We start from the raw sequence: 16,967 nt of genomic DNA, 5'->3' as shown, positions 1-16,967 counted from the left end.
AAGTAAGTATTAGATCTGTGTTTATATGAAGAGGGGAACCTCCTATTTGATCTGGGAACCTGTGAAGCTCTGTTTTGTACACAATGACAGGCCGTTTATGCTTGGCAAATCATATTCACATAGGACAGTCCTGCTCAATGGCTAGCCTCTGATGGCTCAAAATAATATCTTAACCCTTTGTGTCGAAAAGCGACACTCTTAGAGCAAAGAGCTAAAGCTTTCTGACAGGACAACGCTCAAAACTATGGATTTACTTGTAAAGATTTTCACCTGAGAAACTCATACGTGAGCCAACCACAGTTGTTCTTAGGACTGGATATGAGGGCAGGGATCTTAGGTGGGGGGCCGGAAATCTGGGCTCTGATTGAGGTGATTTGTGTGGTAGTCAATACAGACATATCACCTGGCGATCAAAATATACCTGTCCACAGCTGATTGCAGGAGTCAGGACAGGTAGGAACGCTGATAAAACGTAAGATTTATAATGCTCAGTCTTTTCCTGGCTGCAAAGCTGGATCATTCACATCCTCTTATTTTTTTTTTTTTTATGATATATGATTTGAAATGAGACAGCTTCCTGCATGGTCTGCATGCATAGTAGATAGAGTTTTGTTCTGTAGAAAAACATCCTATACATTTTAATGACCAATCATGTGTCAATTAGTTATTAATGTCATTAGTGTAATAGTTTCTGCTACGTTAACAATACTTTAATTTGCAAATTCAGTTATCATTTTCTATTTTTACTTTATTTAAATTTAGTAGCACAAGGTAAGAACTAATGCAAGTATTTAGGATGTTCATCAAAATTTCATAGTATAGATATTAAAAATGGTGATTTAATTATAGTAAAAATGCATATCAGTTGTGAGAATTTTTGGCATTTAGACTAGAATTATGGCTTATCTACCTGAATGTTTTTAATCTTCTGTGCGTGTAGACGTAAGTGGCTTGTGTATTTTTTCATGATATATATCGCTATCCTAAGCATTGAAGATAAGTTGTTTAGCAATCTCACCTGAGCAGTCATTGGCTTTTGAAGAGCCTGTTTTCACATACATGTACACCTAGGCAGTCTAAGGCTCTGGAGATGATTAATAGGCAGTCTCATCTAATAAGGCCATTACGATTAATTCTTTGTTTGGCAAAACGTGCCAACCCTGTCAGAACAAATGACATCCGGGACAGAATTTTTTTTTTTATTCTGGTTAATGAAAAATATGCTAGGGATTTTAAAGAGACTAACATGAAGAGAGAAATAAAAACATAAAATAAAAGAATTTTACCAACATCCCAATAAGAACTTCAGAGAAGAGCCACTTTGGGTGGTTCATATGTATTACACCCAACTCGCATATTTTTAATAATGGCCTAACTTGTATGTATGCTCTAATAATGAGATTTTTTTTATCCATGCCATGGATTAACCATGGCTTAGTACCTGGAATTTTTTCTATATGTTGGGGCGAATTCATGTTATCTGCTGAAATTCATATGGCTATGTGTTAATTATATTTTGTCTTACAGGTCTTTAATCCCTGTGTTCAAGTATCAACATTGCCAGTCGCATGTTGACTTTCACTTAATGTGTCCTCCTACTTTATGGTTGATTACAAACAAACATGTACCTGTGAATTAATTAAGCTGACATACCTGTGATAAATCACTCAGAGCTTTGTCACAGGGAAAATGTTTAATGTGCAATCATTTCGTATACTTGTATATTATGCTAATCAGACACCAGCCTTGCATATTACACACTATTGAACTCCCATATGTAGGCTCAAGTACTGATCTTTATCACAGTCATTAAGCACCTGACCAATAAAGTCGGGCAAGTCCAGTCTAGTACTTATTTAGTATATTTTAAGAATTCTTAAAGAATTTACATATGTCTAACATGAATGAAATAAGTATGTCCCAATATAATTATTAATTAGGATAGTCTTTCTTTTTTTTTTTAGTTTTTTTTAAATAGTTTTCGTTAGTATATGGTGGAGCTCCAATGTAATTAAAAAAAAACTTTAATTGTATTACGACATCTTTTTTATTCCTATTAAACATATGTATTTACAATTTTTAATGTAAACACATGCACTGAAGTTAATCCTTTACAAACTGTATAATTACAGTTGCCTGCTAATTACATATACCTTTGATTTCACATGTACAGTCCTGTTTTATTTGTTTATGTATTTATTTTTTCTCGATATTTCTGTGATTTTAAAACACTGTTAGTAGTAATTACATGTACACCTATACCCTAGTCTTTATGTCTGGTATATCACGACTGTTTGTGTCTAGGTAATCCCATGTTTAAACTTGCCCGTGGCTAGCAGCTTAGACTAGCTGTAAGTGCCTGGATTTACCTGACCCAGCTCAAGCTGTGTTATATGGTCTGTAGTCCTTATGATTTATGGACAGTGAACTTAGCTCCCGAACTCATTGACTTACCTGTTGACCCCATGACCAGCCATAATTAAGACTACGTTAGGCCGTATTGTCTTCAGACTGTTTGTCTTAATTGTTTTGATGGACAGGCAATGACTGCTGTGGAAAAGGTGACTTTGCATAAGGTAACATTCACATGAACTGAGGTATACCTATACATGCACATCTTGAGGACATGTTACTGACTGTAGGGTGTGTATACCTGCCAGACCTGGCTTTGTCAAGTGATAGTTTTGTTTGTATAATTTTAATCATATATTAATGGTAGTGGTTTTTTAACAGTTTGGTTTAGCAGATTTTTCATTTGGTTCCAGATGCATAGTTTGGTATGGCAGATTTTTCATTTAGCTCCAAATCCAAGCGTAAAATTGGAGATTTTCATTTGCTACCAGATGCACAATTTGGTTTAGTAGGTTTTTCATCTGGTTCAATGCATTGTCAAAGTTTGGTGTTGGAGGCTTTTTTCATTTCGTTTCAGATCCAACATTTAATGTAGTAGACATATCATTGGGCTTCGGATCCAACATTTAATGTACAAGATATTTTATTTGGTTCAAGATCCAACATTTAGTGTAGTAGATATATCATTTGGCTCCGGATCCCAACATTTAGTGTGGTAGATATATCATTTGGCTCCGGATCCCAACATTTAGTGTACTGTAGTAGATGTTTCATTTGGTTACAAATCCAAAATTTGCTGCAGAAGATTTTTAACCTCCTAAAAGATTCAGAAAAGTCTTCTTTTTTTCATGATTTCATGTTAATAATGATATACATGTATATAATATCTTATAATCAGAGTGATTCATCTAGACTTGAATGCATGTGAAGCTTGCTGAAATGAACTTCAAATCAGTAACTTTTAAAAATGTTTCTTCTGTTCATTTACCAGGTACCTAATCACGCAGTAGCATGTCAGTGTAAGGCAGACACGTGGCCACTCAGTCAAAACCGTAAGGTGATCGTCCACCTGACAGAGTTCCCAAAGTCCTGTCTTCATCGCGGGGATTTTTACCTATGTGTAACACGGACAAATTTTGGCCAGGTCCAGCTATCGGTCAAGTACTTGGCCGGGGGAGGGATTCGGGAGTTGCTGGTACTGGAAAGTGATTACTCCACCTTGTTCACCATGGACTGGATCGAAAAGATGAGAGTTACCTCTGACAGGGAGTTAGGATTATTGTTAAAACGCTGCGTCGTTGCTGTGGAGAACGGGATTCAACGCATGCACTGGGATGATGTGGCAACCCAGAGTCGCCCTGGTGATCTGTGTCGCAAACAGAATTCTCAAAAATTGGATATAGTGTTTGATTTCACTGGATTATCGCAAAGATTAGGTAAGCCTTTCATTTATATTATGTAGGTGTCGTATCTAGTCGTATCTAAACTAAGTCGCATTATGTTTGTTTCCTTTTTGCTTTGTGAACATTCTTCATGTTTGTTTTTCATTTTGGGATAATATTGATTTTGAGAGGTAAAATATGCTAAGTTGTCTAAACTGATGACCTCAGAGGAATTGCAATGTAACAGATATAGTAGAGGGGTGCTGACAAAGTATACGAAAATATATCATAGATGGTGCAAATACACAAATAAACAAGGACAGAAGTGCTCATACTTTGTGGCACCAGTATTTCACAACCAAGTCCAGTCTAAACAAGGGAGATAATTATGTCAGCCTATTGATGCACTAAAACAAAAGAAAGTCCCTGTGAACACGCTGGCATGCTTGTCATGCTGCAAACTCTCCAACAACTTACACAGATGCTCACTAGTTCTTGTGCATTCCTTAAAAAGTAATAGTTAGCTGTTGGATTGACCAGAAAAGTATTTTGATTTGTATATGCAGTTACTGAATTGTGTAGTTGTTATATTCTCCTTGTAGGCATTTTAATAACTAGCACACTTTCATGGAGCATCCAGTTGCCATTAATCTATCTCTGCATAGGGGCTTTGCATCACATGAAAATTATTAATGTCCTGAAGGTGAACACATCCATTGTATCAGGGACATGTGGAGAGTGCTATGGAGCAACTGTCTGACAGTGATCCATGCATGCTATACTCCTTCAGTATATTTGCGCTTACTGCATATTTTTTCAGCATAAATTGCTCAAAAATTTGTCTTATTTGGAGAGCTGTGTGTGTTCTCCTGTGATCAGAATACGAAGATATTTTTCTGACTCGGCAAGGTAATGAGTTCCAAAAATTTACAAACCCTTGGTCCAGTGAGTCTGTGGGTTCAAATCTCCAACCTGTCCATTGTCTTCCTGTACACTTTCCTCCGCCCTTGTAATCCTTTCTTCTGTCATATTTGTGACATTTCCATTGGATATGGCAAAAACATGAATCAGTTGAACTAATAAATAAACCACCCTGATATTGTAGTGATATACACTCATTGTACCAGTAAGTAATAACATGCAAGAATAAATGTTTATAGCATAGTAATCTTGATAATTTTGCTTTTAAATCATTTTCCAGTAATTTGGTCAGATTAAATAAAATACATAAAGTACATGTCACTATTATTGAAAGTAAAATATACTGTGTTTCACACACACAGAGCACTGCATGAAGTGCTAGCATACTGCACTTGAATCTATAACAGCTTAATACCCTGTAAGTGCAAACATCATGCGGGACCCCCCTGTTATAGCCTCATTAGTTCAATCAGCTTAATGATACTTAATAGCTTGTACAAGTGGATATATCATAAGTAAAGTCTTATTTAAATGTTAATATAAGCTTGAGGCAGTGTGTGGTTCGGTATAGTGAATGCTTGTGAAGACCCCTCTAGAGAGCCTCAGGGTTCCATGTGGCTAGAGCAGAGTCTATCCCAGTTAAATATGACTGAGCCCACTACAGCAGGGTTGTGTGACTCAGCCCAGCATAAAGGGGGGAACCCACAGTACTACTGAGAAAAGGAAACTTGGCAACTTCTTCCATAACTTGTAACTAGAGGCATTGGGCATTATCACTAGGAAGGGTGCTGGTGAAAAGTCTCTGTGACTGACAGAAAGGTGGAAATACCTGTGACTATCACATGTAAATCTAGTAGGCCTTATCAGGGCCAGTAAGGAAAAGCTGTTCAGGTGTTTAGGGAGATGCGGTGAAGCAGACATTGAGAAACAAAGAGAGCACATCCTCCTCCTCCTCCCTACCTCCCGCCAGTGTTAGGGGGGTGACCATCAGTGACTCCTGCCCTCATGGAGCCAAGGCCTATGGGGCAGGCTTCTTCAGAGGGTAAGTTGTCAGTACAGGTTGATTAACACAGGTGTGTGTATTAATCAGGCCTGAAGTGATCCGATGCTGATGTGGTTACATACCTTGTTGTCTTCGCCCAAGAAGGCTGACATCTTTTACATACAGTGTACATGTATCATTCTAACGTGTACAGTTATGTCTGATACAGGTCACTTCGTACTTCATTACATGTACATATGAACATGACGCTCACTTTCTGTTTGGCTATATTTCATACATGTAAATACTCGTATTTTAGGTATGTGTACATGTATACACTTGTATTAGGTATACATTCATTTATATTAGATATGTATGTACTAATATTACATATATGTGTCTGCTACATATACACTTATATTGGACAATACCTCTATTATGTACAGAGGTAGGAACCATCCAGCAGGTACCCAGGGCCCTGTTTGCTCGGAAGTGTATTATCTAATGCAGGTATTGGATAAGCCTATACTATAAATTTAAAATTTTATTGAAACATACAAAACATGGCAGTTGTCCAAAGCCAAAGTATAACAGCAGAAGATTTACATGTAGATCATATTTTATATGCTGTTACGCAATTAATTTGGGGCAAAGTACAAAAATGAAAACTTGGCTGAAACTTAAATCAGGTATTACATGCAAGTCTCTAGACAGTTTTGAACAACCATGCCCCGAACTGTAAATTCTTTGATAGATGGATGTATGCAGACATACTTAGATGCAGCACAGATTGCATGATTCTACTTGGATGTGGGAACTAATCAGGAGCTTTTTACAAAGTTTCGGCAGAGTAGTCTACAAAATGTCTTGTTGTGTGAGTATATGTATGCCTGTGTGGCATTGACACATTTTCTGATTTATTATGGTGTAGGGAGTTCAATGTCTACCTATATTTTGGACAGTATCTGGTATGTAAGTCTCTTAGCGAAGACATGTTCATGCAGGCATGCATATTGTTTGCTGTTTGCCTTCACTCAGTGCAATTCACATATTTTAGGGGGCACCTGTCACGTTAGTGTTTGATACACTGAATGTATCCATCTGCATGTTCTGTCAAGCATGGTACATTAAAACTAGTTTATTGGCTATAGTTGTGTGACGGTACAAGTACAGTGTATGAAATGTTTTCTGTATTTCACGATTTGAGTGGCTTGTACATGTAGATATATATGATGCTAGTGCACTGTTTGACTTTCCCTTTGAAGGCAAGATTCTGAATATCCTGTTTAAATCTTTCAAGCTGCTATTTGAGATGTGTTTTTAGCCACCCATCCTTAGACATTCCTCTACCTCCTTTTCTTATGTGAATTATTTCAAAACCGGTAGTGAACATTTGATATATATATTGGTGTATCTACATGTATGTAGTCAGAACAAGTCATGCAGTGTTAAAGATGAATTTTTTAAATTTTGAAAGAAGAAATATTTCGTTAGCAAGTTATAGCTGGTTTTAAAATTAGAGAGTTTAAATGATTGGTTATCATATATTAATAAAAGTAACTGTATTTTATATGAAGGATTACAATAAATAAATGCATTGCTGATATTAACAGTACATACTCATGCATGAAGTAGCTCCATTAATGTAAAAGTCTTTATACTCATCCAATCTGATTAATCACGCAAAGATAGTAACTGATGCATTCATTTATTCAGATATTAACCTGGTCTGATACAGTTAAATGTTGACTTAATCAAGTAAGTTGGTCTGTAGTCTAATGACAGGTTACACAGTAATCATACAGAAATTGTGCTGTTGTAATGTTGTTTTGGGTGTTCAGTTGTTACTTTTGTCTAACTTGTGACATCACTTCTAAATGGTATTGGAGGGATTGTGGCTCCATGTGGTATGCCTTCATGTGTAGGTAAATATCAGATAGTATGTACTATTTGATGTTTGTATTATTTAGGATATATTTGCGAAGTAAACAACTACTATCCAAACTTGTTTTGAACATGATTCACACATTGGAAAAGGCCTCATTATATATTCTAGGTGCCCAATCTTGTGTTAATCGCTAAATGCCCTGTAGGTTTGTCTCCATCCATTTGTGCTGTGAGCTTGTGAAAGTCTTTAAGTGTTTCTGTACAAAGCCGGTGCCAGTAGGTATACATTGACTCACTCATCTGGAAAACTTCTTCGTATGGTCAGTGATTTTACGTTCGAGACCAAACTGCTCCACATTTCTGCGTATTGTTGTTCCTATAAGTCCTTAATCGAAAGCTGACCCGAGTCTGGGTGTTTTGAATTTATCCTGAGCGTCGTGAATGGAAGGTAGAAATGACAGTTGGCAAATGTTATTGACATTTTCCCATGTAAATGATAGGATATCATTCAGGAAACTTGGTGAGGTGATTTCTCTTAGTACCAACTTCCTGTATGCATGTATATATGTATGTAAGTAGATCTGTATGTTGTGGTCATGCTGTTCTATCTCAGTGGCTGGCCCTCTGCAAGGTCTCTGGTACTGAGATTTTTTTTACAAGTCAGACAGTGCTGTGGAAGCATCACAAGGATCTGCTTTTTTTTTAGCTCTGACAAAGGACATCCTGTAATAGGACAGGAGTGACCTCAAAATAGACCCAGCAAAAGTTGTGGTGTACATGTCTCATGCAACAAGTGAAGTTGTGCCGGGGGGGGGGGGGGAGGGGGGGTAAAAGTGAGGGTAGGAGTAGTTGGGGTATCAGCTGATAGTCTGTTCAACAGATAAACAAGCAGCCACAGCAGGATGGGTTGAGTTGTAGTACACCCAGGAAAACCTAGCTACTTCTGGCTGATTCCTACATAGGCATGTGATCATAAACTGTACATGGTGCTATCTATATCAACAAGAAAGTACTGTACAGTGTTGTGTTGAAATTTATTACCTTTTCTCACAGTTCAGCTGTAGAACATGTATTTACATGTAGCCCTTGTGGCCATAAATTAAATCTGTATGTATCAAGCCTACATGTACAAGTGATTCAGTCTTTTATATGTTTTATGGCCTGAGGTTTGTGCAAGAATACTGGTAGATCAACTGGAAATGTATTGACCTGTTGCTTAGCGTATTTTTAAAGTTTTAAAAATTTGTCACTGAAGAAAAAACAGAAATGGAGCATATCATTTCAAATTATTTTGTTTTCACTTTGTAAATCTGACGAAAAAGGAATATTTACTTTGAATTAAGTGGATGTTGGTAATCAGTGAGACTTTTTAGCTGGGCTGACACACATTTTTGTTCACAGCATGAATTTTATGTCATGGTTTTTGCATATAGTGAATTTCAAAAAGCCATATGTTTTGATCTAAAGACTTGTTTGACATATATGATGGTGCTGAGGTTTTATCGGTAAAACAGAGGAAAGCTGGATTTGATCCTGTGACCTTATTGGTCGAGGGCCAAATAGCTATGAGAAGAACAATGCTTTATATATGAATGAATGAGGCGAGAAGGGTCCTTCAATTACTTTAATTCTTCAACATTTTCACACGATTACAAGGTATTTATTGGAGCATATTCTGAAGGCATTATTCTGTGTAGACTGATGAAATTATACTTTTTATAAAGCCCTGAAACTGGCCAAACCAAAATCTAACTATAAATGTGCATAAATTGCACTGACAGTTGCTCTTTAATATGCGAAAGCATTGAGGATTTGAAGTAACTTATTAACTCAGTAATATTTATTGTTACGATTTACGTTCTGTTCAACTTCCTAGTCTTGAGTCTTGGAGAGTTTTCTTTTCAACTTGTATGGAAAACCCTACCTGTATGTCTATGATTTTGGTTCCAGTGTTGTGTATATGTGAGATATATTGTATTCATACTGTTTTCCCCTTTTGTGTCTTTCTCTAAGGAGTGTAAACATTGCATGTTCTGGTCCCTGTTATATTGCAATAAATTGAAAAAAAAATTAGTTTGGAATTTCAGTAACACTCTTCGTGTGTGGGAACCCTTTTGTCATTGACTATTTTCAAAAAGTATTGAAATTCCTGCCAGTAAATAATATCTACAGACTTGTGTTTTGCTAAAGTTTCCTGTGCCTGAGTCCATCATCATTGAGTTGTTTGCTAAGAGGTAGTAAGCCTTCCTTTATTGCCCAAAGTAAACTGACTTTTCAGCTTATGTATTGTTGACGCCCTGTATGAATTCATGCCGTGAAAGACAAACTGAATAGTGCTCACATTCAGTGGCAGATAGTCTCTTTGGAACACTGCAAACCTGTGAATATCTGGCTGTAATCTTTAGTATCTGGTTCTCAGTTGACCGAATATTTCTTGTCATGCATTCAACTTTCATGACTCATTCATACCTGGCTGAGAAATTGAATGGTGGAATGTAAAACACATCCCTTCCTGCAGAACTTACCTAGGTTTTCATGCAGTTTACAGTCAGTGTGGTTCATTTCAGTTGTCCATCATTGTGGTTTTTGTGAACAGACTTTGTATTGAAGGGTATCCTTATAAACATTGATTTGCATATATATTTTAGCAACATTTTTTCTGTTGGTGAATTTGGGTGCTAAACATTCTTTGTCATGATGACATGTATTAAAATGTGTGACACTCTTAGGAATAGTTTCTATAATACTTTCATATTGCATAAGAATGCCATATAAAATAGCTAAATAACATTAAGTTGTAATCTTTGCTGCAACGGTTCCACAGAGTTCATTGACCAATTTTATGTCCATGTTCCGGGACTAACAATGACTGAAGAGGTTTAGGCTCAATCCCGGGTTTTTTTTAGAATTTCGGAAGCCATGAAAATAATCAGCAGTTGACAGTGATTGTGAGGCCATTTGCGTAGTCAGACATTTGGTGCAAACAACTAGTCTTTCTCCTCTATGGCATACATCTCACCAGGAGAAAAGCACATCAGAAATTTAGCAGAGAGCAGTTCAATTGGTCACTCTGGCTTTCTCCACCCTTAAACCTGGTTACCATTATGTAGATCACAAATTCTAGAGTGTGCTGTTAAGTTAAGGATTAATTGAAAGAAATAACTGTGTCTGTCTTTCTGTTCTATAGAGAGCCCGGGAGTGGAGGGCGTGGACGAGGGGGAGGTGCAGTCCAGACAGCGGTACCAGGCCCTCCTGTCCAGCAGGCCTAAACTAGACCTGCCCAAAACTGTCATGGATGTGGATTATTCATTATTACACTCAGGGGTAGCCATCTTGCCAGGTAAGCCAATCAAAGATACTATCATTATATGACTACACTTAAAGGTTGTCATTTTGGCAAGTAAACCAATCAAACATAGCATCATTACTACACTCAGGGGTAGCCATCTTGCCAGGTAAGCCAATCAAAGATACTATCATTATATGACTACACTTAAAGGTTGTCATTTTGGCAGGTAAACCAATCAAACATAGCATCATTACTACACTCAGGGGTAGCCATCTTGCCAGGTGAGCCAATCAAAGATACTATCATTATATGACTACACTTAAAGGTTGTCATTTTGGCAGGTAAACCAATCAAACATAGCATCATTACTACACTCAGGGGTAGCCATCTTGCCAGGTAAGCCAATCAAAGATACTATCATTATATAACTACACTTAAGGGTTGTCATTTTGGCAGGTAAACCAATCAAACATAGCGTCATTACTACACTCAGGGGTAGCCATCTTGCCAGGTAAGCCAATCAAAGATACTATCATTATATAACTACACTTAAGGGTTGTCATTTTGGCAGGTAAACCAATCAAACATAGCGTCATTACTACACTCAGGGGTAGCCATCTTGCCAGGTAAGCCAATCAAAGATACTATCATTATATAACTACACTTAAGGGTTGTCATTTTGGCAGGTAAACCAATCAAACATAGCATCATTACTATACTCAGGGCTAGCCTTCTTGCCAGGTGAATTTAACCAAATAAGCATACTGTCATTACTACACTCAGGGATTGCCATTTTGCCTGGTAATGAATCACACTCTCATTACACACAGATTTTGCAATCTTGCTAAACGCACTCTCAATTTTCAATTTGTCACTGGACAATGGAGTTCGACAAAATGGCACCCTAAATGACACTGCTTATATGTACGTATGGATGTCTGTTTGTATCTCACTTCAAAAGAAATCCAATATTGTTTGAAAACATTAAAATGCAGAAATATATCGAGGTCAGGTGAATGCCAAACATTCTTGTCAGTATTTAAGAATTTTTTGTTAAAGAAGCTGTACTAGAGATTTCTTTCAAAAACAAAAAAAATCACAGGTAAAACAAAAGTTTTCTAATCTTTCACATGCACAGAAGAGGCTGATAATTTGTGAAAGGAAATTATTGGAACTATTCTGAAATCCAGGTGATATTCCAAATTTTGGGTTTTCAGTGATCAGTTGTGTGCTAAAAGTTAATGTAGTCTTTTTTTTCAAGACTGTAGGATATGAAGGACAACATTGATACAGTTGAACTAAAACACTTGTTTTAAGGTTGATAATCTCTGATTGTAATCTTAGAAGCTAGAAAGTCAGGTGCAATACTGTCTTTAACATAATATACTGTGTACATGCATGCATGTTATATTCACTAATATGTCACTGTATCTTGACTCTGAGCTGTACATGTACTTCATATATTTGATATTGTTAGTAAATTATTATTACTGTAATACATTGTAACAGGTTAATTTTATACTCTTAATTTGTTCAAGTGTCATTTTGGCACTCAGTATGAGAACTCATTAAATAATTTATATACCCCAGTGTTCTGACATTAGGGCCTGGTGTAATTAATGAACCAGACTGGAGCAGTTTTAAACATTGATCAGACAAATTTACAATTAGCATGCATGAAAGGGTAAAGGTCGTTCAATCTCTGGTTGTAATTACTGATGGGAGCTTACAACATAAAGTATTTAATTTTTGATGCTGGTGTTATAGCGGAGGTTATTTAGACCTCAGTGTTGCATTTGATAAAAATTATTGTGATATATCTTAGTTCAAGACAATAGAGTTTGCTCAAACTTGAAATTTGTTTACCTTTTACCAGCGATGTAAAATATGAATTTTTTAGCCACAGCCTTATGGAAGTCTCTTGTAGCAGTGTCTAAATGGAGCTGATGTCATTTGGGTTTTACATTTGCTTCACCTTGACATGAAACATTTTTTGTATGAAACTCTATAAACAAAAGAATTTACGTGAAAATATTTCCATTGACAGAACAGTGTCATAGACTTGCTTTAACTAGACAAAAATATTTTTTAAGAATTGTTTGCTTAAACTCATTAATGGTAATGTAAGAAATAACTTGGTTTGCCATGTGTAGAGCTGGATGTGTGCCACCAGGAATAGGCAGTACCCTTCTGTAGGTGATGATGCTGATTTGGCTGGGATGTTTCTCAAATGTTTGGGAGAACTGGCTAATTACTGGCATGCCACTACCCAGCAGGGCTAAGCCAGCATGGTATGCCGCTCCTGAAACTCAGGGCTGTGGAAAATGTCAACTAGTGACATCCATACCTGTAACACTCAGAAAATCCATCTGTCCTTTCATTAATCATCCATTCGTCATACGGCTCTATTACACTGTTTAGTAGTCCTGGCATGCCTTTGGCAGGATTGGCATTTAATAATTTCATTGAAACATTTCCTGGCCAAAGTTATGTTTATTTCTCGGCAAAAAAGAAATCAAATCCGGGCAATGCGAACAAGGTTATTGTGGTTAAGGTAAAATTTTTAAGATGTTTAGGGTAACAAGTTTATTTGTGGTTCTCAGTGGATTATATCCTTAGTTATATTACTGTCATAACTAGGGCAAGCTGACCTTACCATGTGAAACACATCGTCTAAGCCATTGTTTGCATGAATAAGTGGTATAATAAGTACATTACTTATATAGAAACTCGAATTATGATAGAGATGTTTGTCCAGGTCTTGGCAGGGTATGACTGCAGGCTGTGAACGTAAAAATTAGGTGAATGTATGCGAAATGTTTCCTGTTGTAAACTGTTTAGGAATGAAAACTAGCCAGTGTAGATAGCAGTGGTTGCTGTTTTAAACAGTTTAGGAATGAATACTAGTCTTGATACAAATGGTTGCTGTTGTAAACAGTTGAAGGGTGATTTCTGGGGTACAAGTAGTGTGAAAGTTACACGATAATTTTAATTTTGGCGATTTTAAGTCTGTATACATCATGTGAGCACATGAAGGGTTCCACATTTGATACGTATCTGAGGTTGTAACTTCGGCGAGTCCTTGGCTTATTATGAAAACATGCTGCATATTATATTCTCTCACAGGTGTTAGTTTTGAGAAACAGAAGATCATTTGTGCTTCATCTTAACATATATGTCCAGAATTCACCCCCTTGTCCATTGATTCCTGGGCCACATGTTTAAATTCCTGGAACTGGGACAGCAATATAAGCTTGGTAGAAACACATGGAAGTATTCAGATGTCTGTTTTGTTAGTCTCTGGTGATGTTCATTTGGGATGCCTTGCCAGCAGTGTGATTTCAAATGAAATCCAATCAAATAAAGTGAATCAAATTCATTTGTCCCTGGTTGTCATCTTTGGTCTTTGCCATGAGGGTTATTAGGTACAGCAGGTGTCTAATCTTGACACTTATATGTACCACTATGACCAAGTACCACTATGAGTCACAATCTCTGCATGTGTGGGTACATTTTGCTGGAGATGGTTGTTGCACCAAGCCCCCATCAGATTATGGATGCCATTTTGGTTGTTATTGAAGAACCAACTCCCAGGAGGTGATGTCATGGGTCAGACGAACCCACTCTTACGAACACACTGCACACTGCGCTGGTAACCCTCTTCCTGGTCTACCCCCCACCCCCCAAGAAAAAGAAATGCTCGCTTAAGTTTATCTGAAATTTGATCTAGAAACTTGTGGTTTTGAGATGGAGGATCCCACCTATTTGTAGTTCAGATGTGACTCAAAGGTTATCAAAGCTACTAAGCTCAGGAATGAAGCTGATAATGTGTGTGGAGAGGTTACACCTTTGTACATGTATGTTGAACAGAAAAGTTTCAGGGCAGAGGTGGACATGTTGTTGCCATGGTTACTGGGCATACTGAAGTGGGATTGTGGGATTTATCTGGGGTTATCTTAAACAAAAACTAGAAATAGAAGTGTGATGTACTGATAAAAGTTTTTGGACAGAATTAAACCTTGAAAAGGTTTATTGCGCTGTTGTTTACAGACAGGGCTGGTGTTCCTGAAACTCATAAAATAGCTTTTATAAAATAAATTTTGTAAGAAGAAAAAAAAAGATTATTGTACTGGCTCTAAATTTAACACAATGGAGGTTTCTTATTTGGCCTAAATTATAAACCACTGAGCATGGATCATGGACTGAACTGGTGGCATGCCTACAGTGTATGCATGTCTAACCCATGGCAGCTAAGAGAAGATTACTTTCCTTAATCAATTCCTTCTTGTCTTCGAATCAGTTTCTTTCAAATTCAAATCAGTTTTCCACAGATAGCGGTCATACATACTGTACAAAATATTCTGTTGTAAACAAAATGTGAAAGTGTGTGTTCTAACTCGGTGACTCACTATGAATTATCCTTTTGGTTTTATTGTCATGTGATTATGATTACCCGTGATATAGCTGACAGACTTAGCATCCACCACGTAAACAAACAAAAGCCTGTTTGTGCATGTTCAGGAATGTACCAGTATACACGCTGGTCACTGTTCTGGTGTCAGTTTTTTTGGGTGTGTATCTGTAAATGAATTATTAATGAATTACTTTTGTCTAGCAGAGGAGCTGGGTGTGCTGATATTTATATGATGGACATCTAAATGGAGGGCTTATGCATCATGTGTGGTCAGCAAGTCTATGGAAGCTCAGAAAGGTCATTATATTTATAACTACCTTTATATGAATGGGCCAATCAGCAGTGGCTGGAGTTCAGGCTTCATTCATCTGTAACCTTTCATCTTTGGTTGACCTGTGCTATTATGTGGTATAGCCTTTGCCAGCAGGCAACAGGCAATAGATAGAGTTTGCACATTTCATAAAGTTTCATTCATTGCATACCCAAGAAGGTTTCACTTATGCAAGCATGGCCACTTTCATGGGTGTAATTAACCAGAGTGTCTGGAGTAAACCATTGTCTATTGGCAAGTTACTGGCATACTTTCCAGCAAACTCCATGTAAACCCAAATACATGCCACCAAGACCCCAAGAACATTGTGAGCAGGGTGTCCCCTTTTCATTATCTGCATATCTGTTATTACACAGATTTCATGGTAAGCTGGGTGGAAAAAGGCATCAAAGCTTTTCTTTGTCTTTCATTGATGAACATTATCATTGGACCGAGCACACATCTTATTCTTCTTGGTTGTTTCGACAATTTGTGGATGTGATCTATTTATAGAAAGACAATGGCATTTCTAACCTTTCGCTGACCCATTGTTGCTTGGAGTGACAGTTTTCAGATTCTGGTTTTCATTGTACCCAAAGCCTCTGTAGAGATTGGCAGAGGTTTTCATCTGTTGACCAGATGGTTTTTTCCCTGCTGTGGAGCTTCGCTCTCTACACAAAAAGGTTTTGTTGACATTGGTGTTTATCTTTGCCTGTGCCACAGGATACCTTTCAGGTAGATAAAGCTGAGGGGGTAATTAGAGCCCACCTTTAACCAGCTTCCTGCTGATAAGGCCAGCAACAATCACATTCTTCAACAAATCAGAAACTCTGTGGTCATTTTAAGTTACAAATTCACCACTGCTGTGTATGTTTTACACTAATGGATTTTACTAGGCTTTTTTCTTTCTTTTTTTCTTTTTGCTTTATGCACCTTGGTGAACTTTTAATTTAGTGTTCTTTTTTGTACATTCACAGTGGCTGACTTAGTCTCATATGTTTCATTGTATCAAAGCCTGGTTGTAGTTTTAAGTTCTTAAGTGAATTGGTGTCTGTAATGACTTCAGCCTCAGCCATATGCCTCAGCATGAACAAATGCATGACCAAGTGCATATTAAATTTCATGCTTGCACGAATTTTTCCTTGAACAAAATATCCCGATTTCAACTTGAAACTATAACAATTTGGCGATCCTTACAAGTGCCAAATTTTTATTTTTCTGTGAAAAGTATTTGATACCCTAGCTTTATCACAGGCTATCTTGTGTAAAGTCATGTCACGGCAATCTGAATGATTGTACATGTGTAAATCTGAATGATTGTACATGTGTAAATCTGAGTGATTGTACATGTGTAAATCTGAATGATTGTAAATGTGTAAATCGTGTATACCTAGTGCAAATTTTTGATGAGAGAGTGGCGGCAAAGTTTG

The 16,967-nt window shown here is 37.1% G+C and overlaps 1 protein-coding gene across 3 annotated transcripts in view; it reads left to right on the top strand.

Annotated features, from left to right (window-relative positions):
- LOC135475950 (puratrophin-1-like) overlaps window positions 1-16,967 on the top strand; it is a 115,090-nt gene that overhangs the window by 21,906 nt on the left and 76,217 nt on the right. For 2 of the 3 annotated variants that reach the window (XM_064755925.1, XM_064755924.1), the window contains exons 3-4: window positions 3,344-3,788; window positions 10,712-10,864. In XM_064755925.1, the coding sequence (XP_064611995.1) occupies window positions 3,344-3,788; window positions 10,712-10,864 (598 nt within the window). Of the gene's footprint in view, window positions 1-3,343; window positions 3,789-5,351; window positions 5,698-10,711; window positions 10,865-16,967 lie in introns of those variants that run through there. The other variant, XM_064755926.1, reaches the window with a different exon arrangement.

This window comes from Liolophura sinensis, chromosome 9, assembly GCF_032854445.1.
Source record: "Liolophura sinensis isolate JHLJ2023 chromosome 9, CUHK_Ljap_v2, whole genome shotgun sequence".
NCBI classification, from domain to species: Eukaryota; Metazoa; Mollusca; class Polyplacophora; order Chitonida; family Chitonidae; genus Liolophura; species Liolophura sinensis.
This window is presented reverse-complemented; position numbering and strand designations above follow the sequence as displayed.